General features: G+C 43.6%; 1 protein-coding gene across 1 annotated transcript in view; it reads right to left on the bottom strand.

The window, feature by feature from the left end:
• Positions 1 to 6,952: 6,952 nt before the first annotated feature.
• The window catches only part of LOC125461664 (inorganic pyrophosphatase-like), a 42,244-nt gene continuing 21,797 nt past the window's right edge, over positions 6,953 to 27,399 (bottom strand). The window contains exons 7-11 of the mRNA XM_048550608.2: positions 26,085 to 26,212; positions 24,634 to 24,719; positions 17,221 to 17,290; positions 15,324 to 15,363; positions 6,953 to 7,149 (exon numbers count right to left, since the gene is read on the bottom strand). Of these exons, the coding sequence (XP_048406565.1) occupies positions 7,118 to 7,149; positions 15,324 to 15,363; positions 17,221 to 17,290; positions 24,634 to 24,719; positions 26,085 to 26,212 (356 nt within the window). The 3' untranslated portion in view covers positions 6,953 to 7,117. The remainder of the gene's footprint in view (positions 7,150 to 15,323; positions 15,364 to 17,220; positions 17,291 to 24,633; positions 24,720 to 26,084; positions 26,213 to 27,399) is intronic.

Genomic DNA, 27,399 nt, shown 5'->3' on the forward strand with positions numbered 1-27,399 from the left:
TGTTGATGGGAATTTCTTCAGAATTTCCAAAGGAAAATATTGCATATGATAGATTTGTCTTTCTTGCTCCAATCCTATGTGTTCTACAGCAGTCATGACCTCTGATGTCCCTTTATCCAAATCATTCCAACATGTACCAAAGACCTTGAGTGCAGGGCTCCACCGACAGCCATGCCCAGATCTTTCATCTGTCAGATTCTCTAGGTCTACTTGTTTGGAGGATTAGAATTGCCACTGAACTGGCACTGTTGACAAACAGACCATCTGTTCAACTGGTCCATGCCAGTTATATATTGTCCACAAAAAGCAGGACAAATCCAACTGGTCAGTTACCATCCTATCAGTCTACTCCTGATCATCAGGAAAGTGATGGAAGTGCTATCAAGCAGCATTTGCTTAGCAAACAATCTGCTCAGTGATAATGGGAACTGCAGATGCTGGAGAATCCAAGATAATAAAATGTGAGGCTGGATGAACACAGCAGGCCCAGCAGCATCTTAGGAGCACAAAAGCTGACGTTTTGGGCCTAGACCCTTCTTCAGAGCTTTTTTTGGTGCTCAGGGGTGGGGTCATGATCGAGGGGGCAGTAGGAGGTGGTGTCGGAGAGTTGGCGTTTGACCTCGGCGATGTCTGATGAAGGGTCTAGGCCCGAAACATCAGCTTTTGTGCTCCTGAACCTGCTGTGTTCATCCTGCCTCACATTTTATAATCTGCTCAGTGATGGCTAGTTTGGGTTCCACAAGAGCTCATCACTGCATGACAACCAAAGCCTTGGTTCAAGCATGGACAAAAGAGCTGAATTCTGGAGATCAGGTGAGAGTGACAACCTTTGACTGAGTGGGTGGAGGAAAGTTTACTCTTTACCACCATTCACACCTTCTTGGTCTTTTCCTCAGAGCACCTTCACCATCTGTTCCACTCCTTACAGCCAGCATCGAAAACATAATGTGAAACTGAATCTGCTCAGCAGGTTGCAGCAATGCTGAGATGGAATTTCACATTTGCCCTAGGTTCCTAAAGCCTGAGGAGCTCGTACCCCACAACCTCACAGGAATGCCCTATGTGCCGTTCAACTTTGCAAAAGGGAACTTTTTGAAGGGGCTGCTGCTGCACACCATCATTTGAACTCCTTCATCTGCTGCGTGGACACGCCATGACATTTTTACTGCAAGATGGTGGCTGTCCCCAGTGGAGGGCTCAATGCAGGAGTTTTCCCACTCCCTATCAGGGACCTGGGGTGGAGGGGCTTGCACATAGTACTCCCATGGAATCACAGATTTCAATGGTTCACAGACACCCAGCCAAATTGTTTGTTTTGTGGTTCTGTGAAGTCCACTGAATAACATTTGTATTGGTCAGGGGTGATTTCAAAAATCTTTATTGTGATTTTCATTGCACTTCAGCCCCACGCATCTGATCTTTCAGTGCTGAATGTGGATAAGTTGGAGGACCTTCTTTGTGGGTCTAGTCCTAGCCCTGGCCAAGTTGGTGATTAGAATATAGAACACTACCGCACAGGAACAGACCCTACAGCTCATGATGTTGTGCTGAACATGACACCAAATTAAATTAATCCCTTCTGTCTGCCCTTGGTCCATATCCCTCTATTCCTTGCATATTCATTTATCTAAAAAGCCCTTAAACACTTTAATTGTATCTGCTTCCATCATTACTCCTGATAGCTTGTTCCAGACACCTACCACTGTTTAAAATAAAAACTTGATGCTCGTATTTCCTTTGAATTTCCTCCTCCCACTTTAAATGCATGCCCCCTAGTACTAGACATGCCAACTCAGAAAAAGAATCTAATGTCAACCCTATCTGTACCTCTCAATCTTATAAACTTCTATCAGGTCTCCCCCTCAGCCTCTGCCCCTCCAGAGAAAACAACCTGATTTTTTTCTAGCCTGACTTTGTAGTGCACACCTAATCCAAACAGCATCCTGGTAAACATCTTTCGCTCCTTCTCCAAAGCCTCCATATCCTTCCTGTAATGTGGCGACCAGAATTGAATGCAATACTCTAAATGAGGCCTAACTAAAGTCTTCTAAAAGTACAATATGACTCTTGTACTTAATTCACCAACCAATAAAGGCAAACATGCCATATGCCTACCATCCTATTTACTTGTTTGGCCACTGAACCCCAAGATGTCTCTGTACATCAATGCTATCAAGGATCCTACCATTAACTGTGTATTTTCCCATAACAATCAGATTTCCAAAGGTGAAAGACCACACACTTATCCAGATTAAACTCCCATCTGCTGTTTCTCTGCCCATATCTGCAAGTGATCTATATCCTGCTGTGTCTTTCGACAACATTCTACACTATCCACAACTCCTCCAATCTGTGTCATTTGCAAACTTACTAACACATATGTCTACATTTTCATCCAAGTCATTTATATGAATCTCAGACAGCAGAGGTCCCATTCCAATGCTTGCGGACCACCACCAGATATGGACCTCCAGCCAGAAAAAATACACCCACGCTTAACACTTGAGATTTTGCTATTTCTATCATCTGCATGTTGCAGAAACCTTGATTTAAGAGTGACCTGGAAGGCAGGTGAAAGAAACCACGAGGTAGACCTTTGCCATAAATACAAAGAGGCACTTCGTATAGGTTTGGCAATTATAGCAGGTTCATTTGGTTTTACGTTATGGTCCAGAGAAGGTTGAGCGCTTTGAAATGAGCAACTTTTCTGTTTTCATATCAAATTTCAACACAGTGTAGTTTGGAGTAGACTTGCAAACTGATAAATACTTGCAATTGACACTCTTTAAAGACTGTCCTGTTCCATTAATCAATAATTCTCTGCTGTGGTTTCACCATATTGATCCTGGTGTGCTCCACACATTAGGAAAGTCAGAATTTAGGCTTAAAGCCTTATGATTAATTAATTATGTCTGACCTGGCACCCTGACAGGGATTTCTTGGAATTAAAACCCAGAAATGAGAAGCAATCCAGGAAAAATAGGGAAGATAAACTACCTTAACTCAGAAAATCACAAGATAGAAGTTGGGTGTAGATGTTGCTGCACAGACCCATCAATGGTAGCTGTAGTGAAGTTCAGGGTATAAATCAGAAATTCACAAGTTTAATTAGGGTATTACAGCAACTGTGGGGGACTTTAACCTTAAATAGACTCGGTAAACCAAATTTGCAATAACAGTGCACACAGTACACAATATTTTCCTAGAAAAGTTTACTCAGGAAGCAACTAGGGAGAAGGCTATTTTGGGACAAATATTACGCAATGAAGAGTTAATTAATAATCTTTACCAAAGAATACCACACTTAATACATATTTTGACAGATTGTAAAGTCAGATACTAAATCTCAAAACAAAAAGCAAAGTATGAGGGGTGAGAATGCAAAATTGGATTGAAAAAACATAAGAAGTTATGTGCAATTCTGATGAAAGGTAATTGCCCAAAACATCAACTATTTCTCTCTCCGTGAAGTTGTCAGACTTGCGGAGAATTTTGTTTTTATTAAAATGAGATTCTCAAAAGAATGACTTGCACATAAAAAACTACCTTGTAATTGGAAACGAAATTTCCCAAGGCACCAAAACACACAGTGACCTAATATGACTACCAGGAATTAAAGATGATATTCTATCAAAATACAGCTGAAACATGTAGCATTTTGCAATTTAACGTAAAAAATTGATAAGTGAATGAACCAGCTGGAGATGTAAAATGGATTAAGGGGAGGCAATAGCCTAGTAGAATTATTGCTGGACTATTAATCCAGAAACCTGGCTAATGTTCTAGGAACCCCAGTTTGGAACAAACCATGCTAGATGGTGGCATTTGAATTTTTTTAAAAATCCAGAATTAAGAATCTACTGATGACTACAAAACCATTGTGATTGTCAGAAAAACCCATCTGGAGCACTAATGGTCTTCAGGTAAGGCAATCTGCCATCCTCACCTGGTCTGGCCTACGTGTCACAGGGATAGAGTGGGGGTTGTTTCTGAATGAGATGTGCTTCAGAGATGGGCCAAAAGGCCTCTTTCCATACCGCTGGGATTCTGTGTGACTCCAGACCAACCAGAATGTCGTTGACTCTCAAATACCGTCTGAAATGCTGTAGTAAGCAACTCAGTTGTATCAATCACTACAAAGTCTCAACAAAGAAATAAAACTGGACAGACCGCAGCGCGCGCCCCCCCCCCCCTCCAGTATTGACCAATGCAAAAGACAGATGACAGAAGTAGCTCAACTGACCCTTCAAAGGCTTCCTTACTAACATCTGGGAGCAAATGCCAAAATTGGGAGTGCTATCTCAGACTAGTCAAGCAACAGCCTGACAGCCATACTTGTGGATTCATACCTTACAAACAATATTCCATACACCACCATCAACATTTATGGATATGTCCTATTCCACTGGCAGGACAGACCCAGAAGAGGTGGCAGCACTGGAGTCAGGAGGCAACTCCCCTGGGAGTTCTTAACATTGACTTCTCATACCATGAGGTCTTATGCTTCAGCTTAACCTTTGGCAAGGAAACTTCCTGCTGGCTACCACATATCATCCTCCCTCAGCTGATGAATCAGTACTCCTCGATAACAAACAACAACATTTGGAGAAAGCATTTAAGACTGGCAAGAATGCAAAATATACTCTAGCTGGGGGATTTCAACATCCACCACTGTGTGGGGCTTGGCAGCAGTACTAACAAATAATTGTCCGCTCAATGTTTCTTTATATACCTAGAATCATAGAATCCCTACAGTGTGGAAAGAGGCCATTCAACCCAACAAGTCCACACTGCCCCTTCAAACAGCATTCCACCCAGTCCCATCCCCCCGCCCTTACCCTGTAACCCTACATTCCCCTTGGCTAATCCACCCAACTTACAGAGCAATTTAGCATGGCCAATCCACTGAACATGCACATCTTTGGACAGTGGGAGGAAAATGGAGTACCTGACAGAAACCCACGCAGACATGGGGAAAATGTGCAAACCCCACACAGACAGCGGCCTGAGGGTGCAATCAAACCCGGTCCCTAGTGCTGTGAGGCAGAAGTGCTAACCACTGAGCCACCGTGCTACCCTCTTTTTAAATATTTTACTGGTCCAACCAGCATATCCCATAGTAACCTATAATTTATCATGAGTTACCCTTGTCTGACAAATAACTATTGATCAAGGTAGTCGGATTCTAAGGGACATAGCTGCTAGACTGAGTCTGCGGCAAGTGAAGGAACCAACAAGGAAAAACATAACTGACCTCATCCTTACCAATCTGCTGGATGCAGATGCACCTGTCCATTACAATATTGGTCAGAGTGACCACCACACAGTCCTTGTGGAGACAATATCCTGCCTTCTTTCTGCGAATACCCTCCATCCTGTTGTGTGGCACTATCACTGTTCTAAATGGGCCGGGTTTTGAACAGATCTTGCAACTTAAGACTGGACACCTGAGGCACTATGGGCCATCAACAGCAGCAGAATACTACTCCAGCACAAACTGCAACCTTAGGGATTGGCATATCCCGCACTCAACCATTATCATCAAGCCAGGGAATTAACCCTGGTTTAATGGAGAGTGGAGGGCAGCATGCCAGGACCTGCAGCAGACGTACCTGAAAATGAAATTTCAACCCAGTGAAGCACCAAAACAGAAACTACTTGCACACATAAGCAGCATATGATAGACACAGCTAAGCAATCCCAATAGATCAGATCTAAACTTTACAGTCTTCTACCTCCAGTCGTGAATGGTGGGGGACAATTAAATGACTCACTGGAGGAGTCAGCTCCACAAATATCCCCATCCCCACACAAATCCAAAAGATGAGACTAAAGCATTCTCAGTCACCTTCAGCCAGAAGCGCCAATCAGGTGGGCTGCTTCATCCTGAATGGTGTCAAGCTTCTTGAATGTTGCTATATGTGCTCTCATTCAGACAAGTGGGGAGTATTCTCAACAACCTTCAGCCAGAAGTGCTGAGTGGATGATCCATCTCGGCCTCCACCTGTGATCCCCAGCATCACAGATACCAGTCTTCAGCCAATTCAATTCACTTCATGTGATATCAAGAAACAGTTAGAGACACTGGATACTGCAAATGCTATGGGCCCTGACAATATTCTGGCAATAGTACTGAAGACTTGTGCTCCAGAACTTGGCACTCCCCTAGCCAAGCTCTTCTAGTACACCTACAACACTGACATCTACCCAACAATGCAAAAAAAAACCCAAGGATGTCCTGTACGTAAAAAGCAGGTCAATCTGGTCAATTACCGGCTGATCACTATATCCTCAATCATGAGTAAAGCGATGGAAGGTGTCATCAACATTGCTATCAAGCAGCACCTGCTCAGCAATAACCTGCTCAGTTTGGGTTTGGCCAGGGCCACTTAGCTCTTGACCCATTACAGCCTTGGTTCAAACATGGGCAAATGAACTGAATTCCAGAGGTCCTAGCCCTTGATATCAAGGAGGCCCAGCAAAACTGGAATCAATTGGCACAAGGCACTCACCATCCTTGGGAATATATTGCCATTTCTTCACTGTTGCAGTGTTAAAATGCTGGGACTCCCTAACCTCATTGTAGGGTGGCTCACAGCACCAGGGACTTGGGTTCAATTCCAGCCTTGGGTGACCGTCTCACGAGCTTTGCACATTCTCCTCTTGCCTGGGTTTCAGAGATAGGGTGGGTGGCTGGGTCCAGTTGGGATGTTCTTCAGAGTGTCGGTGTGGACTCAGTGGGCCAAATGCTCTCTTCCCACACTGTAGGGATTCTATGGGTGATTCTTGAGTGTACATACAGCTCAGGGACCTCAGTAGTTTAGGAGGGCAGCTCACCATTGAGGACAAAGGTTTGACCTCACCAGTGGTACTCATACCTCACGAACACGTAAAAACCAAACATGCAGCTGTCTGGGAGCATAGACTGCAGCAACATAAACAAAAGAACCAGTACAGCGAGAGAGATTTTATTGAGTTAACACATTTCCTTATCTGAAGTAGAAGGTACACTGATCATAGATATTTATGGTACAGTCAAATTCATCTCTTCATACCAATTACAAATTCTATATAACTAGTCATACGGATTGCTACAGACTTCAAACTTCTCCGTGATTTAATTTTTCTTGCCATACCACCACTTGTCCACTGCAATGAAAGAGAAAGACAGTATTACAATAGACCATGATTCAGGACGTTCCACATTAATACAACCACCACATTTCAACATCATTGGATTAAATTTAGAGTCATTACAGCATGGAAAAAGCACCTTTGCCCCATCGAGTCTATGCTGGCTTTCTGTAGAGCAGTCAGTGCCATTTTCGGCACCATATTTCCACAGTGCTGCATGCTTAGAGAAGGCTACATGGGTGGAAGGGTCAGGGGTTGTTGGAAAAGCGAGTAGGAAGGATAGGGAAGTGTGCATGGAGGATGCAGGAGTGCATGTCCAAGAACAAGAGAATACAAGTAGGTGTAGACCTCTGATCTCCTAAAAATCAATCCTCCTAACAAGACGATAGCTGATCTTTCGCCTCAGCAATCAAAGCTAAATTACCATGATTTCCTGGATCCTGAAATCTGATCCAGCCTGAATTTGAATGTTCATAACATGGAGCAACCACAATTCTGTGGGTCAAGAATTCCAAGGATTTAAAGTAGTTTCCTGTGTCAGTGCTAAATAGTCAGGCCTTTACAACCTCTGGCATCTACTTCTGGGCTCAAGGGGAATCAAATTTTTCAGTGTTTATTCTCGTCAAACTCTCCAAAAATACGTAACTGAATGAGATCAGCTCTCATTCTCTCAATGACGGTCAATTTGTCATTCTACTCATTCTCTCCTCACAGGGCCTTATTCCCTGCATCAAATCTAGCAAACTTTTGTTGCATCAAATCTAGCAAACTTTTGTTGCATCAAATCTAGCAAACTTTTGTTGCATCAAATCTAGCAAACTTTTGTTGCATCAAATCTAGCAAACTTTTGTTGCATCAAATCTAGCAAACTTTTGTTGCATCAAATCTAGCAAACTTTTGTTGCATCAAATCTAGCAAACTTTTGTTGCATCAAATCTAGCAAACTTTTGTTGCATCAAATCTAGCAAACTTTTGTTGCATCAAATCTAGCAAACTTTTGTTGCATCAAATCTAGCAAACTTTTGTTGCATCAAATCTAGCAAACTTTTGTTGCATCAAATCTAGCAAACTTTTGTTGCATCAAATCTAGCAAACTTTTGTTGCATCAAATCTAGCAAACTTTTGTTGCATCAAATCTAGCAAACTTTTGTTGCATCAAATCTAGGGAAGTACATCTTAAGAGTTCTGAAGAAGGGTTAGTGAACTTGAAATGTTAACTGTTTCTTTCTCCACAGATGCTGCCAGACCTGCTTTCTCCAGCAATTTTTGTTCGTTTCTGAAGTACACGGTTGATTGAATTATTTACAATCACGTACCAAAATACAGTGAAAAGTTTTGTTTATAAGTGGTAACAGGCAGATCATAGTAAGCAAAGGATGTATAGATCAAAAAGGCTTAGACAGAATCATGCAGGTTACATTGCACAGGGTATGCGCTAGGCAAGATCAACATTAGCAAGACCGGTGTTATTTGAGGCTAGAGTCTGATAATGGCCTGGAAGAAGCTGATCCTGAATCTGCTTGATGCGTGTTCAGACTTCTGTACTCTCTGCCTAATGGAAGAGGTTGTACAAGATCATTACCATCTCTGATAACACCAGAAGCCTTTCCATGGCAGCGAGTAAATGGAGTCCATGGATGAAATGTTCGTTTTCATAATGGACTGGGCGGTGCACATCACCTTCTGTAGTTTCTTACGGTCCTGGGCAAAGCAGTTGCCCTACCAGGTCATTATGCAACCTGACAGTATGCTTTCAAAGATGTATCTGTAGAAGTTGGTGAGGGACCTTATGGAAATGCCAAATTTCCTGAGCCGCCTGAGGAAGGAACAGCGTTTTGCTGCCTTCTTGACTGTTGTATCTATGTGTGATGTCAAGGACAGGTGGTTGGTTATCACTGAGGAACTTGATGCTCTTCACTCTTGCAACCTCAGTTCTGTTGAAGATAGGGGCATGTTACTCCTCCTTTCTTTCTGAAATTGATGATCAATTCTATAGTTTTGCTGAATGAGAGACAGATTGTTGTCATTGTACCACATCACCAAGCCCTCTCTCTCCCTTCTGTAGTTAGACTCGTCATTGTTAGATATCCATCCCACTACAGTGGCGTCATCAGAGGACTCGTAGATGGTGTTCGTTTGGAATTTGGCCACACGGTCATAGGTGCAAGGGGAGTGGTGGTAGAGGGCTGAGGACACACCCTTACGGGGCTCCAGTGCTGAGTGTAATTGTGGAGGAGGTGCAGTTATCTTTCCTCACTGATTGTGGCCTATGGGTCAGAAATTCAAGGATCCAGTTTCAGACGGTGGATCCGAGAGCAAGGTCATGCAGTTTTAAGATCAGCCTGGAGGGGATAATGATGTTGGAGGTGGAGCTGTAATCAACAAGTTGGTGTTTTTGATGTCCAAGTGTTCCAAGGATGACTGCAGGGCTAGGGATGTGGCAACTGCAGTGGATCTGTTAAGGTGGTAGGCAAACTGTGGGGATCAAGGCAGGCTAGGAGACTGGAGTTGATGGAGGCTATGACCAGCCTTTCGGAACACTTCTTCATGATGGAAATCAGAGCCAATGGGTGGTAGTCATTAAGGTACACTACATGTGCTTTTTTTTTTAAAAAGGTACAGGGATGATGATGGTCCTCTTGAAGCAGGTGGGGACTTTGATTTGGAGGAGGAAAAGGCTGAAGAAGTTGCTGAATACCTCAGCCAGTTGGTCCGCACAGGATCCAAATGCTTGGCCAGGGACACCGTCCGGGCCCATCACTTTCACTTGGGTTGACTCACAGGAAGACTGATCTGACGTGTGAAGCAGTGACGGAGGGAACGCATGAGGCCAGGATTGTTGGGGCAGGCATCGCCACACCACTGGCATTCTGCTCAAACTGAGCGTAGAAAGCACTGAGTGGGTCAGGGAGGAATGTATCTCTGTCTGCTATCTTTCTCTGCTTCATTCTGTATCCTGTAATGTTGCCATAGGCAGCAGGAGTTTGTTTGGTAGGTTTGGGCCTCTAACTTGGTCTGGTACTGCTTCTTGGCATCTCTGACGGCTTTGGGGAGGTCATATCTGTATTTCCTATGTTGGCCCGGGTCACTAGACTTGAATGCTGCATGCCTGATCTTCAGTTGGGAGTGGACTTGCTAGTTCATCCAAGGTTAATGGCTGAGGAACACTTGAATTGATTTCTTTGGCAAGCAGTCCTTTACACATTTGCTAATGAAGTCCATCACTGTGGAGATATACTCATCTAGGCTTTCCCCACTGAACACTTGAACATGGTCCACTCTGAGAGGTGACGGCCTAGTGGTACTATCACTGACTGTTAATCCAGAGACCCAGATAACATTCTGGGGACTTGGGTTTGAAATTCCCCCAGAATGTTATCTGACAGATGGTGGGATTTGAATTCAATAAAATACCTAGAATTTAAGAATCAAACAATGACCATGAATTCATTGTCAACTGTTGAAAAAACCCATCTGGTTCACTAATGTCCTTTAGGGAAGGTAACTGCTATCCTTACATGGTCTGGCCTACCCGTGACTCCAGACCCACAACCATGTGGTTGACTCTCAAATGCCCTCTGGGCAATTAGGGTTAGACAATAAATGCTGCCTAGCCAGCGACGCCCTCATCCTTTTAATGAATTTTTTTTTAAAAAAATCTCCAATTCCATGCAGTCTGAAGGATTCTCCCGCTTCAGATTTTGTTGTATGCTGGGAGGAGGAACAGTGCTGCGGCCTGATTTTCAAAAGCATGAATGGGGCAAAGAGCAGTAGGTGTCTTTGTTATGTAGCAGTGATCCAGGACATTCGGTCCTCTAGTGGGGCAGGAGATGTGTTGGTAGTACTCTGGCAGCACTCGAGTTCTGAGGAAGGGTCACCAGACCCGAAACATTAACTCTGTATTTTCCTTCACAGATGCTGCTAGACTTGCTGAGCTTTTCCAGCAACTTTGTTTTGTCCCTCGAGGTTGGCTTCGTTGAAATTGCTGACCACGATGAATAAGGCCTTGGGGAATTTCATCTCCAGTGTGTTTGTGGCCATGTAAATTTCATCCAGGGCATTCTTCACATCTGCACGGAGTGGTACGTAGGCTGCTGTCAGGGTGGCAGAGGTGAACTCTCTCAGTAGGCAGTAGGGACAGCATTTTACTGCAAGGTATTCCAGGTCCGGGAGCAGTGGCTTACCAGGGTCGCTATAGCCGAGCACCAGGTGGTATTGATCAGGAAGCATACCCCACGGCCCTTCACCTTACATGGTGTACTGAGAACCTATCAGCTTGTAGTCGGAATTGGCTGAGTCGCCGTGAAGTACAGCACTCAACAGTGTCTCAGTTACCTCTGGTAGGGGTAAGTCTCGATCTAAATTCATCCATTTTGTTTTCGATACTTTGGATATTTGCTACAAGTACGCTAGGGAGGGGCGTCTTGAAAGCATGTAGTTTCAACTTCATCTCCAGACCAGCACGTTTCCCTGTTTCCTTGGGTTCAAAGATCAGAAATTCAGCGGTGATCAGCAATGTCCTGGACAAACGCTACAAGCCTTCCTCACACTTGCCTTTTGACCCCTTTGCAAAAGAAGGTCAATGCAACATTTGACTTCTGAATAGCTTTCTGTATTTGTCACTTATTACTATTTAGAAATTTGCCTTTTAAAATCATATTTATCTGTTATCCCCACCAAAATGAATTACCTCATATTTCCTCACATTATATCCCATATATCACTTCACTGCCCACACACTCTTTTCCACCTAAACATGCACTCACATGTTTAAGAGTAATAATCGGGTAATTATACTAGGGGATTTCAACTTTCCCAACATAAATTGGGATAGTCATAGTGTTAAAGGTTTGAAGAAATGTATCCAGGGCAGGTTTTGTATCAATACGTAGAAGGCCCAACGAGGGAAAGCACAGTGCTGGATCTGGTTCTGAGGGAAGAAGCTAGATGAATGTTTGATGTGACAGTAGGAGAACATTTAGGCAATAGCAATCACAACAGAGCACAGTACAAATTTGTTCTGGACAAGGAAAAGGATGGCTTGCAAAAGATGGCTTTGGATTGGGGGAAGGGAGATTTTATTAAAATGAAGCAGGACCTGGCCTGGCCACAGTTCACTGGGAACAGCTCGTTTGCAGGCAAGTCTACTGTGGAGCATTGGTGGGCATTCAAAGAGGAGCTGGGGAGAGTACAGGTCCAACATGCACACTTTAGGGGCAAACGTAGCACCAGTAAGTTCATAGTACTCTGGATGTCTAGGATAATTCAGGACTGGATGAAGAGGAGTATGTCTTTTAGCAAGTCCAAAGGGAGCAATTCAGCTGCAGCCTGGACGAATACAGGAAGTGCAGCAGGGAACTTAAGAAAGCAACTAAAAGATTAAAAAGGGGAGATAAAAAAAGGACATGCCAACAGAATTAGGGAGAATCCTTAGATATTTTAGAAATACATTAAAGGGGCAGATGTTGACAAGGGAAAGAGTAGGCCCATTAGTGACCAAGGGGGCAACTTTTGTGTAAAGTCCCAAGATATTGGAACAGTGTTGAATAAATACTTCTCTTCAGCCTTCACTTTGGAAAAGAGAACATAGGTATGGAATTCAGGAAAAGTGACTGTGAGGAACAGTTCGACATTGGAAATGGTGAGGTACTGGGGGCTCCGCTGGGTTTAAAAACAGAGAAATCCCTAGCGTGAACGAACTGCATTCCTGGTTGCTGTGGGAGGCAAGGCAGGAAACTGCCGAGGCTCTAAAAGAAATTTCTAATTCCTCTCTGGTCATGGGGAAAAATGCCAGAGGACTGGGGGAGGGCAAAAGTAGTTCCACTTTTCAAGGGTGATAGAGATGAACCAGGAAATTACAACCAGTGAGTCTCAGATCAGTAGCGGGGAAACTATTGGAGAAAATTCTGGAGGAGCGAATAGAAAGGCATGGTTAATTAGGGATAGTCAATATGGCTTTGTCAGAGGGAAGCATGCCTAACAAATTTGTTGGAATTGTTTGAAAATGAGATCAAGTGTATGGATGAGGGAAGTTCAGTTGATGTAGTTTATATAGATTTTAGCAAAGTTTTGGACAAAGTCCTACATGGGAGACTGATTGAGGAAGTTTGGCGAGATGGGCCAGAAAGTGGTTTAGTAATAGGACAAAAAAGGTAGCGATGGCAAACTGTTTGAGTGACTGGAGGTTGGTGTCCAGCAGTGTACCTCAAGGATCTGTACTGGGACCCTTACTGTTTGTTATACACATATATGATACAGATAAAAATGTGGGGTAATGTTAAGCAAATCTGTAGACAACACCAAGATTGGTAGAGTCGCTAATAGTGAAGACAAGGTTGTAGGTTATAGGAAGATGCGAGGTGATGCACTATGGAAGAAGAAACAAGATGAGTGAGTATTTAATGAATAGCAGGACACTGGGTAGCTTAGAAGGCGTAATTATTTTTTATTCTCTAATTATTCCGGTAATTAATCACAGATCCCTGAAGTCAGCAGACAATATGAACAGGATGGTTAGGCGGCATTTGTGTTTCATCAGAGCAGTAACAGCAAGGAGATAATGTTGGAGTTGTACAGAGCATTGGTCAGGCCACAGCTGGAGTACTGTGTGCAGTTCTGGGCATCTCACTACAGGAAGGATATGACAGCACTAGAGGGTGTACATAGAAGATTCACTAGGATGTTGCCTGGGATGGAGAAATTGAGCTACAAGGAGAGACTGGATAGGCTTGGATTGTTTTCTTTAGAGCAGAGAAGACTAAGGGAGGACATGATTGTGGTGTATAAGATTATGATGGGTATGCTTAAGGTGAATAGAGGCATCAATCACAAGGGGCACGGTTTTAGGGCAAGGGGCAGGAGATTCAGAAGGGATTTGAGGAAAAAACTTTTTTCACTCAGCAGGTGGTGGGAATCTAGAATCCACTGCCTGGGGAGGTAGTGGAGACTGGAAACCTTAGAACCTTTAAAAAAAATTTATGAGTACTTCAAATATTATAATGTTCGAGGAAATGGGACAAGTGATGGAAATTGACACCTATGCACTTTTAGTGCTGTTTATGTTGGTGCAGACCTGATGGGCTGAAGGGCCTTTTCTGCACCATATGAATCTATGAATATGAAAACTTAATGTATTAACAGCAAATTGGGTACATATAGCTAGTACCTCCTTTAGTCATTAGGTAGACTGTAAATAGTTGAGACCCCAAAACTGATCCGAGTGCAAAACATACATCCTGAATGTAAAAACAATCCATTTACTCCCACTCCTTTCTTCATTAACCAATCTGCTATCCACCCTAAAATATTAATCCATCTTAATTAGATTCATCTTCTGCAATGACCTGTATTGTAGCACCTTGAAGCATTTTGAACATGCAAACGTATCACTGACTTTTTCATATCTATCTACCCCATTACATCCTCAAAGTTTGCCAACTTATCAATATTTTTATTGAACATTATGTTAACTTTGTCTAATCATTTTATAAATGCCATTACGCCCAACTTCCTTAATAATGGGTTCCAGTATTTTCCCTTTGGAAAATTTCAAATACTAGCCTCTGGTTCCAAACAGTTCCTCTATACCAACTCCTAAAGAATTTGACGATCATATCTTGCGCAGAGACATGGCAAAGTGAGCAGTGATGAAGGGAGGGACGAAGTGAGAGAATGAATTCAAGAGAATTCAAGGGAGAGGAGAAAGTGTGGAATTTGTGAATCTGAGACTGGCAAAGAGACACATCTGCCCTGTCCCAAAGGGAACATAGCCTGGCTATAACTTGCACAGGTGGACAAAGACTAACAGCCAGGATGAGTTCCAGAAAGTGATTAATCTGATAAGAGAAAGGTTGTCTTGGGAAAATTCCCCTTCAGTAGTCATCTTGGAAGAGACACAAGGGTCTGGGATGTTATAGAAATCTATTGGCCCAGAAAGAGTGGTATTTCCAATGGGGAAAAAGGTGTTTTCACAGGTCCAAGACACACCTGATGTACAAGTGAAATGATTATTCTCAACTCAGTTCAAGAACTAAGGCTGCACAGTGGTAAATAATGGAAAGTACAGCAACAGGTGCTGACCAGCTCAGTACCTCTGCAGCAGATTCCACTATAAACAGCAGAATTTGCTAAGAACTGTGTAACAACATGCAACCTTTTGAGGTATAAATACAAGTTAATACATGTCTTACCATCCACTGGGACTGAATCACCTGCTCCATACGCCGGTATCTGGAAAATCAGTGTTTAGAAATGTTTAATGCAAGTCATTGAACGACCAGAGGCCATTTGATCCATCATGCTTGTTCTGACACTTTGATAGCGCTGTCTAATGAGTCTCATTATCCAACTCTTACCCCATAGACAGTAAGAAATAAGAGTAGGCCATTCGGCCCCTTCAGCTTGCACCGCCATAGGATCACGGCTGATTTGACATTTCTCATGTCCATTTGCCTGCCTTTTCCCTTTGATTGTCTTACTGATCAAGAAACTCTCTCAGCCTTACGTCTCAGTCCAAAGACTCTAAACCCTCAGAAGAAATTCCTCCTCATCTCAGTTTTAAATTTCCCTTTATTCTGAGACAATGTCTTCTGGTTCTAAACACTTCCATGTGGGGAAACATTCTCTCAACACTTACCCTGTCAAGCCCCTGAAGAACTCTATATGTCTCAATGAGAACACCTCTCATTCTTCTAAACTGCATGGAGTAGAATCCCAAACAATTTTGCCTTTGCTCGTAAGACAATCCCTCCAATCCAGGTAACATTGTGGTGAAGTCTGAACTGCCCATGTGTGTTTTCCTGAAACACATTGACATTTTTCCTTCACAAGTCCAAGGGCAAGTAAAGGTGGGAAGACTGGTCATAATCCTCAATTCTTCATTGGAAATAGCAGTATTGCCAGAGAACTGCAGAATTTTAAAATGGTACAACTTTGTTTAAAAAACAATTAGCCCAGCAGCTACAAATCAGATAGTTTATCAGTGATGGCAAAGCTTTAAGAAATTATAATTAGTGACAAAATCAACTGTCACTTGGGCAAATCCTGATTAATTAACAAAATCCAGCACAAGTTTAAGGTTTAATAATGTCTAACTGATTTGGCTAGTTTTTTTTGTGTTTATACAGAGTGAACAAGGGTAATGCTGTTGATGTGGTACGCATGGAATAGAAAATCACTTTCCAAAAAATCCACTTTAGACAATTCCACCATTCCAGATATGAATCTAGTGAACCTCTATTGCACTCTCTCAATGAGAGGTATATTCTCCCAGAGAGAAAGAGATCAAAATTACACATATTCTGGGGATGTTTTAGTGCATCACCGCATTCTCAGAGACAATCGGAGTGAACAATAAATTGCTAATGAAGTTTACATTCGGAAAACAGACAAAAGGTTAATTTTTTAGGTCAATTATCTTAATTAAAACCAGTTTTAAGTAAGTATGAAGGCAAATGTGAAAGAAGAGTAGGCAAGGTCAGATAGAGGTGGATGGCAGGACAGATTAAATGATACCGAGACACCACTGAGGGATAAAAATTGTCCACAAGCTCTCTAAATTGTTTATTTGAATCTAGGACCATCTGGCTCAGAGCCGTGAGCGAAAGCACCAGACAGTTTCCTGAAGCCCTTCAACATTGCAAATTGATCTTCGAAAAAGAAATACTGGAAAGAGCACAGCAATGGCTGACTGCATGAAACAAGACATGCTTTAGTCCAACAGACTTGAAACAGAGGAGGGAACAGCGTAGTAGTATTAATCGCTAGACTGTTAATGCGGAGACCCAGACAACGTTCTGGGGACCTGGGTTCGAATCCTGCCACAGCAGATGGTGAAATTTGAATTCAATAAATATTTGGAATTAAGAGTCTAATGATGATTGTTGGAAAAACACATCTGGTTTACTAATGTGCTGTAGGGACAGAAACTGCCATTCTTACCTGGTCTGGCCTACATGTGATTCCAGGCGCACAGCAATGTGGTTGACTCTGCCTTCTGGGCAATAAATGCTACTTAGCCAGCAACACCCTCATCCCAGAAATGAATAATTAAGCCACAGTAATCAGACAAATGATTAGGCTACTTACTGCATCCACCAAAGCTTTAGCATCAGTTTCAGAACATCGGAATGGACTATCAGGCACTGTCGTGTTTGTGCTAAAGAGAGGAGCAAAATCTCATATCAGTAAAACTCAGGTCTGAACTGATCGAGGGTCAAAACAATAGCATAGATTAGAGAGGGGGTTTAGAAATTCATGTATTAACTGGAAAACGTGTTGCCTCTGGCCTGTTGCTTAATTCACCCATGAATTCAAACTTAAATACTGGAAATATGATGAGCACAATCTGAACGTGAATTGTTCCCCTCTCTACAATTGCTGGCTAACTGCAGACTTTTCTGGTGCTGTTTCCTCATTTAACTCTACACACTTCCGTTAAACAGAAAAGGCACTGTCATGGTGTCCCATGAGTTCTAACTATCTGCTCTTCTGTGGGATATGAGGAACAGTCTTACACACACCTCCTCTCTCATCTTTGTGATGACTATTACCAGCGCCGCTTTCTGCCTGCACCTCATACTGTAAAATTTCATCAGCTTTGCTTAAAATATTGACCCTTCCCTCTCCTTCAATTGGTTCTTCTCTTACTGTTTCCTGTACATGGTGTCTTCCCATGTAAATGCTGTTGTCATTTAGACCCCCATTAGACCCATCTTTTGATCCTTTAAATTGTCCCAACTATTTTCTTTGAATTCCACTATCACTGGCAAGCTCAACATTTGCTGCCATTAATCTTTTAATCATTTTAATTTGCTGTCATCCTTCCAGATGCATCTTTCTCCCCCTCTGTTCCCTGCTTGCCAAGCCTCTGAATCATAGAATCCCTACAGTGTGGAAACAGGCCCTTCAGCCCAACAAGTCCACACCGACCCTCAGAGCATCCCACCCAGACCCCCTACAACCCACCTCATCTACACACCCCTGAACTCTATGGGCGATTTAGCATGGCCAATTCACCTAGCCTGGACATCTTTGGACTATGGCAGGAAGTCAGAGCACCTGGAGGAAGCCCACACAGATGCAGGGAGAACGTGCAAGCTCCACACAGACAGTCGCCCGTTCCTCAATGAGCATGACATCTGCCAGGCTTCGTTTGCATGTCTTCAGGTGACGCAGCCGGCCGACCCTGGTGCCATAGGTTTTTGGACATACAGGTCAACAATTGCCTAGCCAGGCTTTTGCCATTCTGTCCCACAGTTGTCTGCTGTTTTGGCTCTTCCCCAGAGCTTAGTTTATGCAGTTTCTGACTAGTTTATAGCTTGTTGGATAATGTGCCATCACACAACATGGTTTGCAGCAAGTACCTCTCAAGCACTGATGTCAGTTATCCTCTTTTTAAAGATACCTTTGGAATGCCTAAAGTCATTTTCTGTTCTCCTTGTGACTGCCATTGTTGAACGTTTGGCATGCAACCTCAGTACCTAGCATAGTGGAGCTTATTTTGCATGTTCATAGTTGTGATGTTGGAGGAATCAGCTTTGGTGAGGATGCTGGCCTATTTTAGAATTATAGATTCCCTATATTGTGGAAGCAGGCCATTTGGCCCACCGACATTCTAAATAGCATTCCACCCAGATTCAACCCCCTACCCTATTCTTGTAACTTTGCATTTCCCATGGCTTATCCACCTAGCCTGCACATCCTGGGACACCACAAGTAATCTAGCATGGCCAATCTACCTAAACTGCATATTTTTGTCAGAGAGGAAATTGGATCACCTGGAGAAAACCTATGCAAACACAGGGAGAACATGCAAACTCCACAGAGACAGATGTGGAACTGAACCCAGGTCCCTGGCTCCGTGAGGTGATCAAAGTCAGAAGATACACAACACCAGGTTTAACCACTGAGCCACCCCACATGACTGAGTATCCTGTGGAGGCACTGCTTGTGGAAATTCTCCAGCACCAGGAACTGCCTACAGTACTTGACCGGACACTCACTGCCATACAGAAGGGAACATTGTAAATGTAATCCTCTGTCCTCTTTTGGGTATCCCTGTTGTCAAACACCCATTTGCAAAAATCTTCAAACAGTGTGCTGACACAGCTAATTCCATGCTGAATCTCATCTTTGTTGATGACCTTTAAGAAACATAGCTGCAAGATATGGGAAGTGTTCAATGACTTCTACAGTATCCACCAATAATAACAGCTGGAAGTGTTTCTCTAGGGTGGGCTGTAGGCTGTTTTTGGTCTTGCCAGCATTGAGGAATGTTTATAAGTGGAGTAGGAGAAGTTAAGGATAGGGTGAAAGTTGCAGCTGGGGCCAACTTGCACAGTAGTCAGCATATTATAAGTGGCAGACATGTTAGATGACATCTGACTCTTGCCTCTCAGCCTGTTAAAGGTTCACATCAAGTTGAAGCTCAGCCACAAATCATTCTAGAAGTTGTCACAGGCATATTCCATTCCCAGCCAGAGGTAGGCAGTGAAGTGAGATGATGCAGTAACACAGCCTTTTTTTGACTCAATTGCATAGAAAAGGGGGAGTAGTACACAAATAGAACTCATTACATCTTGAACCTTCTCACAGTTTTGGCGAATGGTCACCAACCGGAATCATTACCTCTTTCTCTCTCTACATATCCTGCCTGGCTGGAGTATTTCCAGCATTTTTGCTTTTTACTTTAGACTTCCTGTAGAGCAGCACATTGCTTTGATAGTGAGGCAAAAACTGGCTGAACCTTCACTCAAGGTATTATCACCAAGAAGTGACAAAAACAGAAATTGCTGGAAAATCTCAGCAGGTCTGGCAGCATCTGTGCAGAGAAACCAGAGTTAATGTTCTCTCTGGTATCTCTCCACAGATCCTGCCAGACCTGCTGAGCTTATCCAGCAATGCGTCTTTCTGAAATTCAGCATCCACAGTTCTTTCTGTTTTAATCACAGAGAAATGTTTAGGGAGAGGGCCAGGACAGATTATTGAGGCTCTCTGGAAGCAACAGCATGGAGATCGGAAGAGAAAAGGTAGGAAGAGAAATCAGCTGTCGAAAAACTCTGTGACTAGATATGTAAGTATGGGTTGAGAATACAATTCCCCTGACGTGGACAATGGTTTGTCAAAGGTATAAAGGTCAAGTATGTTTAAATTAGAGGCATCGTACTCAGGTAAATCTCCTAACCCTCTTCTGGTACTTCTCTCACACCATCACCCAACATCCATCCACCGCCTTTCCTAATCTCTATCCCACATCAATTCTAATCGACAATGATTATCTGCTCAGTGAGATTATTTTTTCATTAAATTCTAGAGTAACACATCTTGGAGATGATTCAGGATGAATGTGTTGCGTTGACCGAAACACTAGCCGGGTAGTGTCTCCCACCCATCCTCCTCCTCTAACCAAGAAAAAATTCTGTGTACCTGATTGGTAAGGTAACAAGTTTATTTTTTATTCTTTATTTTTAAGTTTTGGGAATTTAGAATAATGGGAACGGAGGTCAGGGCAGTTGAATGTTCCTCCTGCAGAATGTGGGAGGTAAGGGTCACCACTAGTGTCCCTGCTGACTACATCCACGGGAAGTGCACCCAACTCCAGCTCCTTGAAAACCACGTTAGGAAACTGGAGCTGGAGCTGGATGAACTTCGGATCATTTGGAAGGCAGAGGGGGTTACAGAGAGGAGTTACAGGGAGGTAGTCACTCATGTACAGGAAAAAGGCAGATGGGTTACGGTCAGGGGACGGAAAGGGAACCGGCAGGCAGTGCAGGGATCCCCTGTGGCCATTCCCCTCAACAATAAGTATACCGTTTTGGATACTGTTGAGGTGGGGGGGGACTTACCAGGGAAAAGCAGTGGGGCACGGGTCTCTGGCACAGAGTCTGTCTCTGCTGCTCAGAAGGGAAGGGGGGAAGAGGAGCAGAGCATTAGTCATTGGGGACTCCAGAGTTAGGGGGACAGATAGGAGGTTCTGTGGGGACGAGAGAGACTCACTGTTGGTGTGTTGCCTCCCAGGTGCCAGGGTGCGTGATGTCTCTGATCGTGTTTTTGGGATCCTTAAGGGGGAGGGCGAGCAGCCCCAAGTCGTGGTCACATTGGCACCAACGAAATAGGTAGGAAGAGAGATGGGGATTTAAGGCAGAAATTCAGGGAGCTAGGATGGAAGCTGAGAGCTAGGACAAACAGAGTTGTTGTCTCTGGTTTGTTGCCCGTGCCACGTGCTACTGAGGCGAGGAACAGGGAGAGAGAGGAGTTGAACACGTAGCTACAGGGATGGTGCAGGAGGGAGGGTTTTGGATTCTTGGATAATTGGGGCTCTTTCTGGGGTAGGTGGGACCTCTACAAGCAAGATGGTCTTCACCTGAACCAGACGGGTACCGATATCCTGGGGGGGGGAAATTTGCTAAGGCTATTCGGGTGGATTTAAACTAATTCAGCAGGGGGATGGGCACCAAAATTGTAGATCGACTATAGAAAAGGTTGAGAGTAGGGTGGTCCGAAATAAAGTTTCAGGGAAGCAAGATGGCACTGGCAAGCAAGAAGTTGGTTTGAAGTGTGTCTACTTCAATGCCAGGAGCGTCCGGAATAAGGTGAGTGAACTTGCAGCATGGGTTGGTACCTGGGACTTGGATGTTGTGGCCATTTCGGAGACATGGATAGAGCAGGGACAGGAATGGTTGTTGCAGGTTCCAGGATTTAGATGTTTCAGTCAGAACAGAGAAGATGGTAAAATGGGCGGAGGTGCGGCATTGTTGGTCAAGGACAGTATTACAGTTGCAGAAAGGAAGTTTGGGGACTCATCAACTGAGGTAGCATGGGCTGAGGTTAGAAACAGGAAAGGAGAGGTCACCCTGTTGGGAGTTTTCTATAGGCCTCCGAATAATTCCAGAGATGTAGAGGAAAGGATAGCAAAGATGATTCTCGATAGGAGTGAGAGAGACAGGGTAGTTGTCATGGGGGACTTCAACTTTCCAAATATTAACTGGGAACACTATAGTTCGAGTATTATAGATGGGTCAGTTTTTGTCCAGTGTGTACAGGAGGGCTTCCTGACACAGTATGTAGATAGGCCAACAAGGGGCGAAGCCACATTAGATTTGGTACTGGGTAATGAGCCCGGCCAGGTGTTAGATTTGGAAGTAGGTGAGCACTTTGGTGATAGCGATCACAATTCTGTTATGTTTACTTTAGTGATGGAAAGGGATAGGTGTATACCACTGGGCAAGAGTTATAGCTGGGGGAAAGGCAATTACGATGAGATTAGGCAAGATTTAGGGAGCATAGGATGGGGAAGGAAACTGCAGGGGATGGGCACATTAGAAATGTGGAGCTTATTCAAGGAAAAGCTCCTGTGTGTCCTAGATAAATATGTACCTGTCAGGCAGGGAGAAAGCTATAGAGTGCGGGAGCCGTGGTTTACGAAAGAGGTAGAACCTCTGGTCAAGAGGAAGGCGGCGGCTTATGTTAGGATGAGATGTGAAGGCTCAATTAGGGCACTTGAGGGCTACGAGGTAGCCAGGAAAGACCTAAAGAGAGAGCTCAGGAGAGCCAGGAGGAGACATGAGAAGTTGTTGGCGGATAGGATCAGGGTAAACCCTAAGGCTTTCTATAGGTATTTAAGGAATAAAAGAATGACGAAAGTAAGATTAGGCCCAATCAAGGATAGTAGTGGTAAGGTGTGTGTGGTGTCAGATGAGATAGGGGAAGCGCTAAATGAATATTTTTCAACAGTATTCACTCTAGAAAATGACAATGTTGTCGAGGTGAATACAGAGATACAGGCTACTAGACTAGGTGGGATTGAGGTTCACAAGGAAGAGATATTAGAAATCCTTCAGAGGGTGAAGACAGATAAGTCCCCTGGGCCGGACGGGATTCATCGTCGGATCCTCTGGGAAGCCAGGGAGGAGATTGCCGAGCCTTTGGCATTGATCTTTAACTCGTCATTGTCTATAGGAATAGTGCGAGATGACTGGAGGATAGCAAATGTGGTTCCCCTGTTCAAGAAGGGGAGTAGAGAAAACCCTGGTAATTATAGACCAGTGAGCCTTACCTCAGTTGTTGGTAAAGTGTTGGAAAAGGTTATAAGGGATAGGATTTATAATCATCTAGAAAAGAATAAATTGATTAGGGATAGTCAGCATGGTTTTGGGAAGGGAAGGTCGTGCCTCACAAACCTTATTGAGTTCTTTGAGAAGGTGACCAAACAGGTAGATGAGAGTAAACCGGTTGATGTGGTGTATATGGATTTCAGCAAGGCGTTCAATAAGGTTCCCCACAATAGGCTATTGTACAAAATGCAGAGGAATGGAAGATATAGAAGTGGGAGATATAGCAGTTTGGATTGGAAATTGGCTTGCTGAAAGAAGACAGAGGGTGGTAGTTGATGGGAAATGTTCATCCTGGAGGCCAGTTACTAGTGGTGTACCCCAAGGGTCGGTGTTGGGTCCACTGCTGTTTGTCATTTTTATACATGACCTGGATGAGGGCGTAGAAGGATGGGTTAGTAAATTTGGAGACGACACTAAGGTCGGTGGAGTTGTGGATAGTGACGAAGGATGCTATAGGTTGCAGAGAGACATAGATAAGCTGCAGAGCTGGGCTGAGAGGTGACAAATGGAGTTTAATGCAGACAAGTGTGAGGTGACGCACTTTGGTAGGAGTAACCAGAACGCAAAGTACAGGGCAAATCGTAAGATTCTTAGCAGTGTAGATGAGCAGAGAGATCTCGGTGTCCATGTACACAGATCCTTGAAAGTTGCCATCCAGGTTGACAGGGCTGTTAAGAAGGCATACAGTGTTTTAGCTTTTATTAATAGAGGGATCGAGTTCCGGAACCAAGAGGTTATGGTAAAGCTGTACAAAACTCTGGTGCACCCGCAGTTGGAATATTGTGTACAGTACTGGTCACCGCATTATAAGGAGGATGTGGAAGCTTTGGAAAGGGTGCAAAGGAGATTTACTAGGATTTTGCCTGGTATGGAGGGAAGGTCTTACAAGGAAAGGCTGAGGGACTTGAGGCTGTTTTCATTAGAGAGAAGAAGGTTGAGAGGTGACTTCATTGAAACATATAAAATAATCAGAGGGTTAGATAGGGTGGATAGGGAGAGCCTTTTTCCTAGGATGGTGACGGCGAACACGAGGGGGCATAACTTTAAATTGAGGGGTGAAAGATATAGGACAGATGTCAGAAGTAGTTTCTTTACTCAGAGAGTAGTAAGGGAATGGAACGCTTTGCCTGCAACGGTAGTAGATTCGCCAACTTTAAGTACATTTAAGTCATTATTGGACAGGCATATGGACGTACTTGGAATAGTGTAGGTTAGATGGGCTTGAGATCGGTATGACAGGTCGGCACAACATCGAGGGCCGAAGGGCCTGTACTGTGCTGTAATGTTCTATATTGACTATATTGAGTTAAGTAAATGCTAGTGATTCTATCTTTGTGCTTCAGTTTTATTCTTCACAAACTGAGCACCCTGCAGGTCTCACACCTACCAGTCAATTCCTCCTACCGACGGCTTGTTCATCACCAGAGTTTTCCAAAATTCGTGTGTGCTTTTGATCACCTGGGTGGCAAAATCCTGAAAGCAACAAACCTCTTGTTATTACTCATATCAAACTACTGCAACTTCAACTAAATACTGAACTTTACAGGGAATCAAAAGGGAGGCAATGGCCTTGTGATACTATTGTTAGACTTTAATCTAGGGAGCTGGGAATGTTATGGGAAACAGTTTCGAATCCCTCCACAGCAGGTGGTGGAAGTTGGATTCAATAAATTAAGAATCTAATGATGAGTATGAAACCCCCAGTGCCAATTGTTCAAAAAAACCATTTGGTTCTCCAAATGTCCTTAAAGGGAAGGAAATCTGCCATACACATGACTCCTGACTCTCAATAACGTGACAGACTCTCAACAGCCTTCTGAAATAGCCTTGCAAGTCACTCTGTTGTTTCAACAGCGAGAAAGCTTCAAAGAAATGAAACCAGATGGAACACTTGGCATCAGCCTGACACCAGAATTTCCTCCCTAATGATAATATGGGTCAGCACACAACCTGCAGCAGTTCATGGTACCAGCTCACTACCACCATTTGAAGGGCAAGTAGGGAAGGGCAATAAAAGCTGGCCAAGCCAGCAACACCCACTTAGTACAAATGAGTACAAAAATTACCTATAAAGACGAAGAACGGGAAGTTGGCAAGCAAGATAACCTCCAACAGTAACACAGCCCCAGAATTAACACTGGAACATAACAGAATGGTCTTCATGGATCAGGGTGTCAAGGACTGAGCAGTTTGAAATGAAACACAGGAAATCAGGGGCATTAATCCCCAGCAACACAAATTATCCACGATAAGATGATTAAACTCAGCACCAGACTGCCAGCTGTGAGCAGCTTTTTACAACATTAATTAGGACTGAAGATAGAAACAAGTAGCATAATCCACTCCATTTGTCATCAACAACTGTCAACAAGCTGTCTTTAGGGAGTAGCTTTCCATTATTCTCAAAACATACAAGGGGGAGGGGCAGGGGAGGCATGGTCCACTATTGGAAGAAAGGAGCACCAGGCTCTGCTGCCAACTCTCTTGAAAACAGCCCCATCCCTGCCCCACTCCCCCACAAACAGTCCCCTACCCCACTTTCCCCTCCACCCACCAAACAGACCCTCACCCTGCCCAGATGGAGTGCTTCATCTCTTCCCCACACACAACACTTTCCCCCAAGGTACCACCCCGCACCCCCCACCCCCCCCCAAACACGGACACACACACGGACACCCTGATCCCCACATAGTCCACGCCCCGCCCTGAATTCCTCCTATCCCACATCTCTCAAAATACTTCAGCAAATCACTGCGACCCTTCTTTGGGAAGCACTGTACTCATTCAGTTCTCAATGAAGAGGAGCTTTTACAGGCTTAATGCTATTTGCCAAAATACCTTGTCCTTGAATTCACCATTGAATGCAAACTGGTTTTCAGGTTTTCCATCAGGCACCTTATATCGTCTGAACCAATCGACTGTGGCCTCCAGATAACCTGGTTTCAGCCGCCTCACATCATCAATATCTAAATGTAAAAGCACACAAAGCTTACTTAGTCTAAGTTGGTGGATTGTCTGACCTTACGATGCTCCACATTTAAAAATGTCAAGTATCTAACAAAGTAGATAGTTTTACATCTCCTTGCAAAGGAAAATTGTCCACTACTTGTATTAATGATCTACACTGAGGTGTTAGTTGACTAGTCTGGAAATTATACCAAGATGTGTGTGAAGGTCCCGAGTTGAAAAGAGGCAGATCTACTATCCCTTGAGGTAGACTAACAACAGGCAAATGAAACTCAAATGAAACATTATGCATGTGAGTAGGACAAATACTAATCGTAAGCACTGTTCAGAATCTACAGAAAGAAAGCTGTTACTTCATCAGTCTATAAAGGCAAAGTCATGAAGGGACAGGAAAGCTAATACAGCACACGTAAGAGGGTGACTAACAACAAATTAAAGCATATTTTGTTCTAGCACATAGGTCTCACTTGAAGGCTGGTATTATAGCCACAAAACTAAACCTTTGTTCCCCCATCACCAGCAAATTCAGATGACACACAGAACTGAAAAGGCAAAGCAAGGTAAGTAGCCAAGTTAGAAATGGATAGGTGGGAATGACCAGGTGACTGAGAAGGAGGCAGCAAGTACTAGGGATGGAGGTGAAAATCAGTAGCTGAAGTCTCTTCAATGTAGGAAGATGGACTACATTTGTTCAAAATGACAGAAGTTGAGGGAAACCTGTAGGATCTACTGGTGTTCATAAGAATGAGTCCAAAAAGGAAACTGAGAAGGAAAAGTCCACAGATCAGGTTGTAATTTTAACTACAACTGAGACACCAGAGGTAAATACTGCAGTGATGGCATTAGTAGCACACAAGTGAAGGATATGAAGGATTTTTAATCTGAAAGGAAGATAACCCGTTTCTCTACAAAAGCAGCATCAGAACAGCATTAAAAGATACAGGGACTATTTAAACTCTCTTGATGGATATGGATTTATTTTGTTCTCTCCAGAGACTTAAAGAAACAAAAGTGCTGGTAACTGGAACAGGCAGAGCATACCCTGGTTCCATTGTCCAAGGTCCAACTGAACAAGCGACAGTTGGTGTAGTTAAGAATTTCTCAATTTGCTTGACAACATCAAATGGGATACAGCAATGTCAGATGATACCATTTGGGTTAAGGAATGCCCGATATTTTCCAGAGA

The sequence above is a fragment of the Stegostoma tigrinum genome, chromosome 20, assembly GCF_030684315.1.
Source record: "Stegostoma tigrinum isolate sSteTig4 chromosome 20, sSteTig4.hap1, whole genome shotgun sequence".
NCBI lineage: Eukaryota > Metazoa > Chordata > Chondrichthyes > Orectolobiformes > Stegostomatidae > Stegostoma > Stegostoma tigrinum.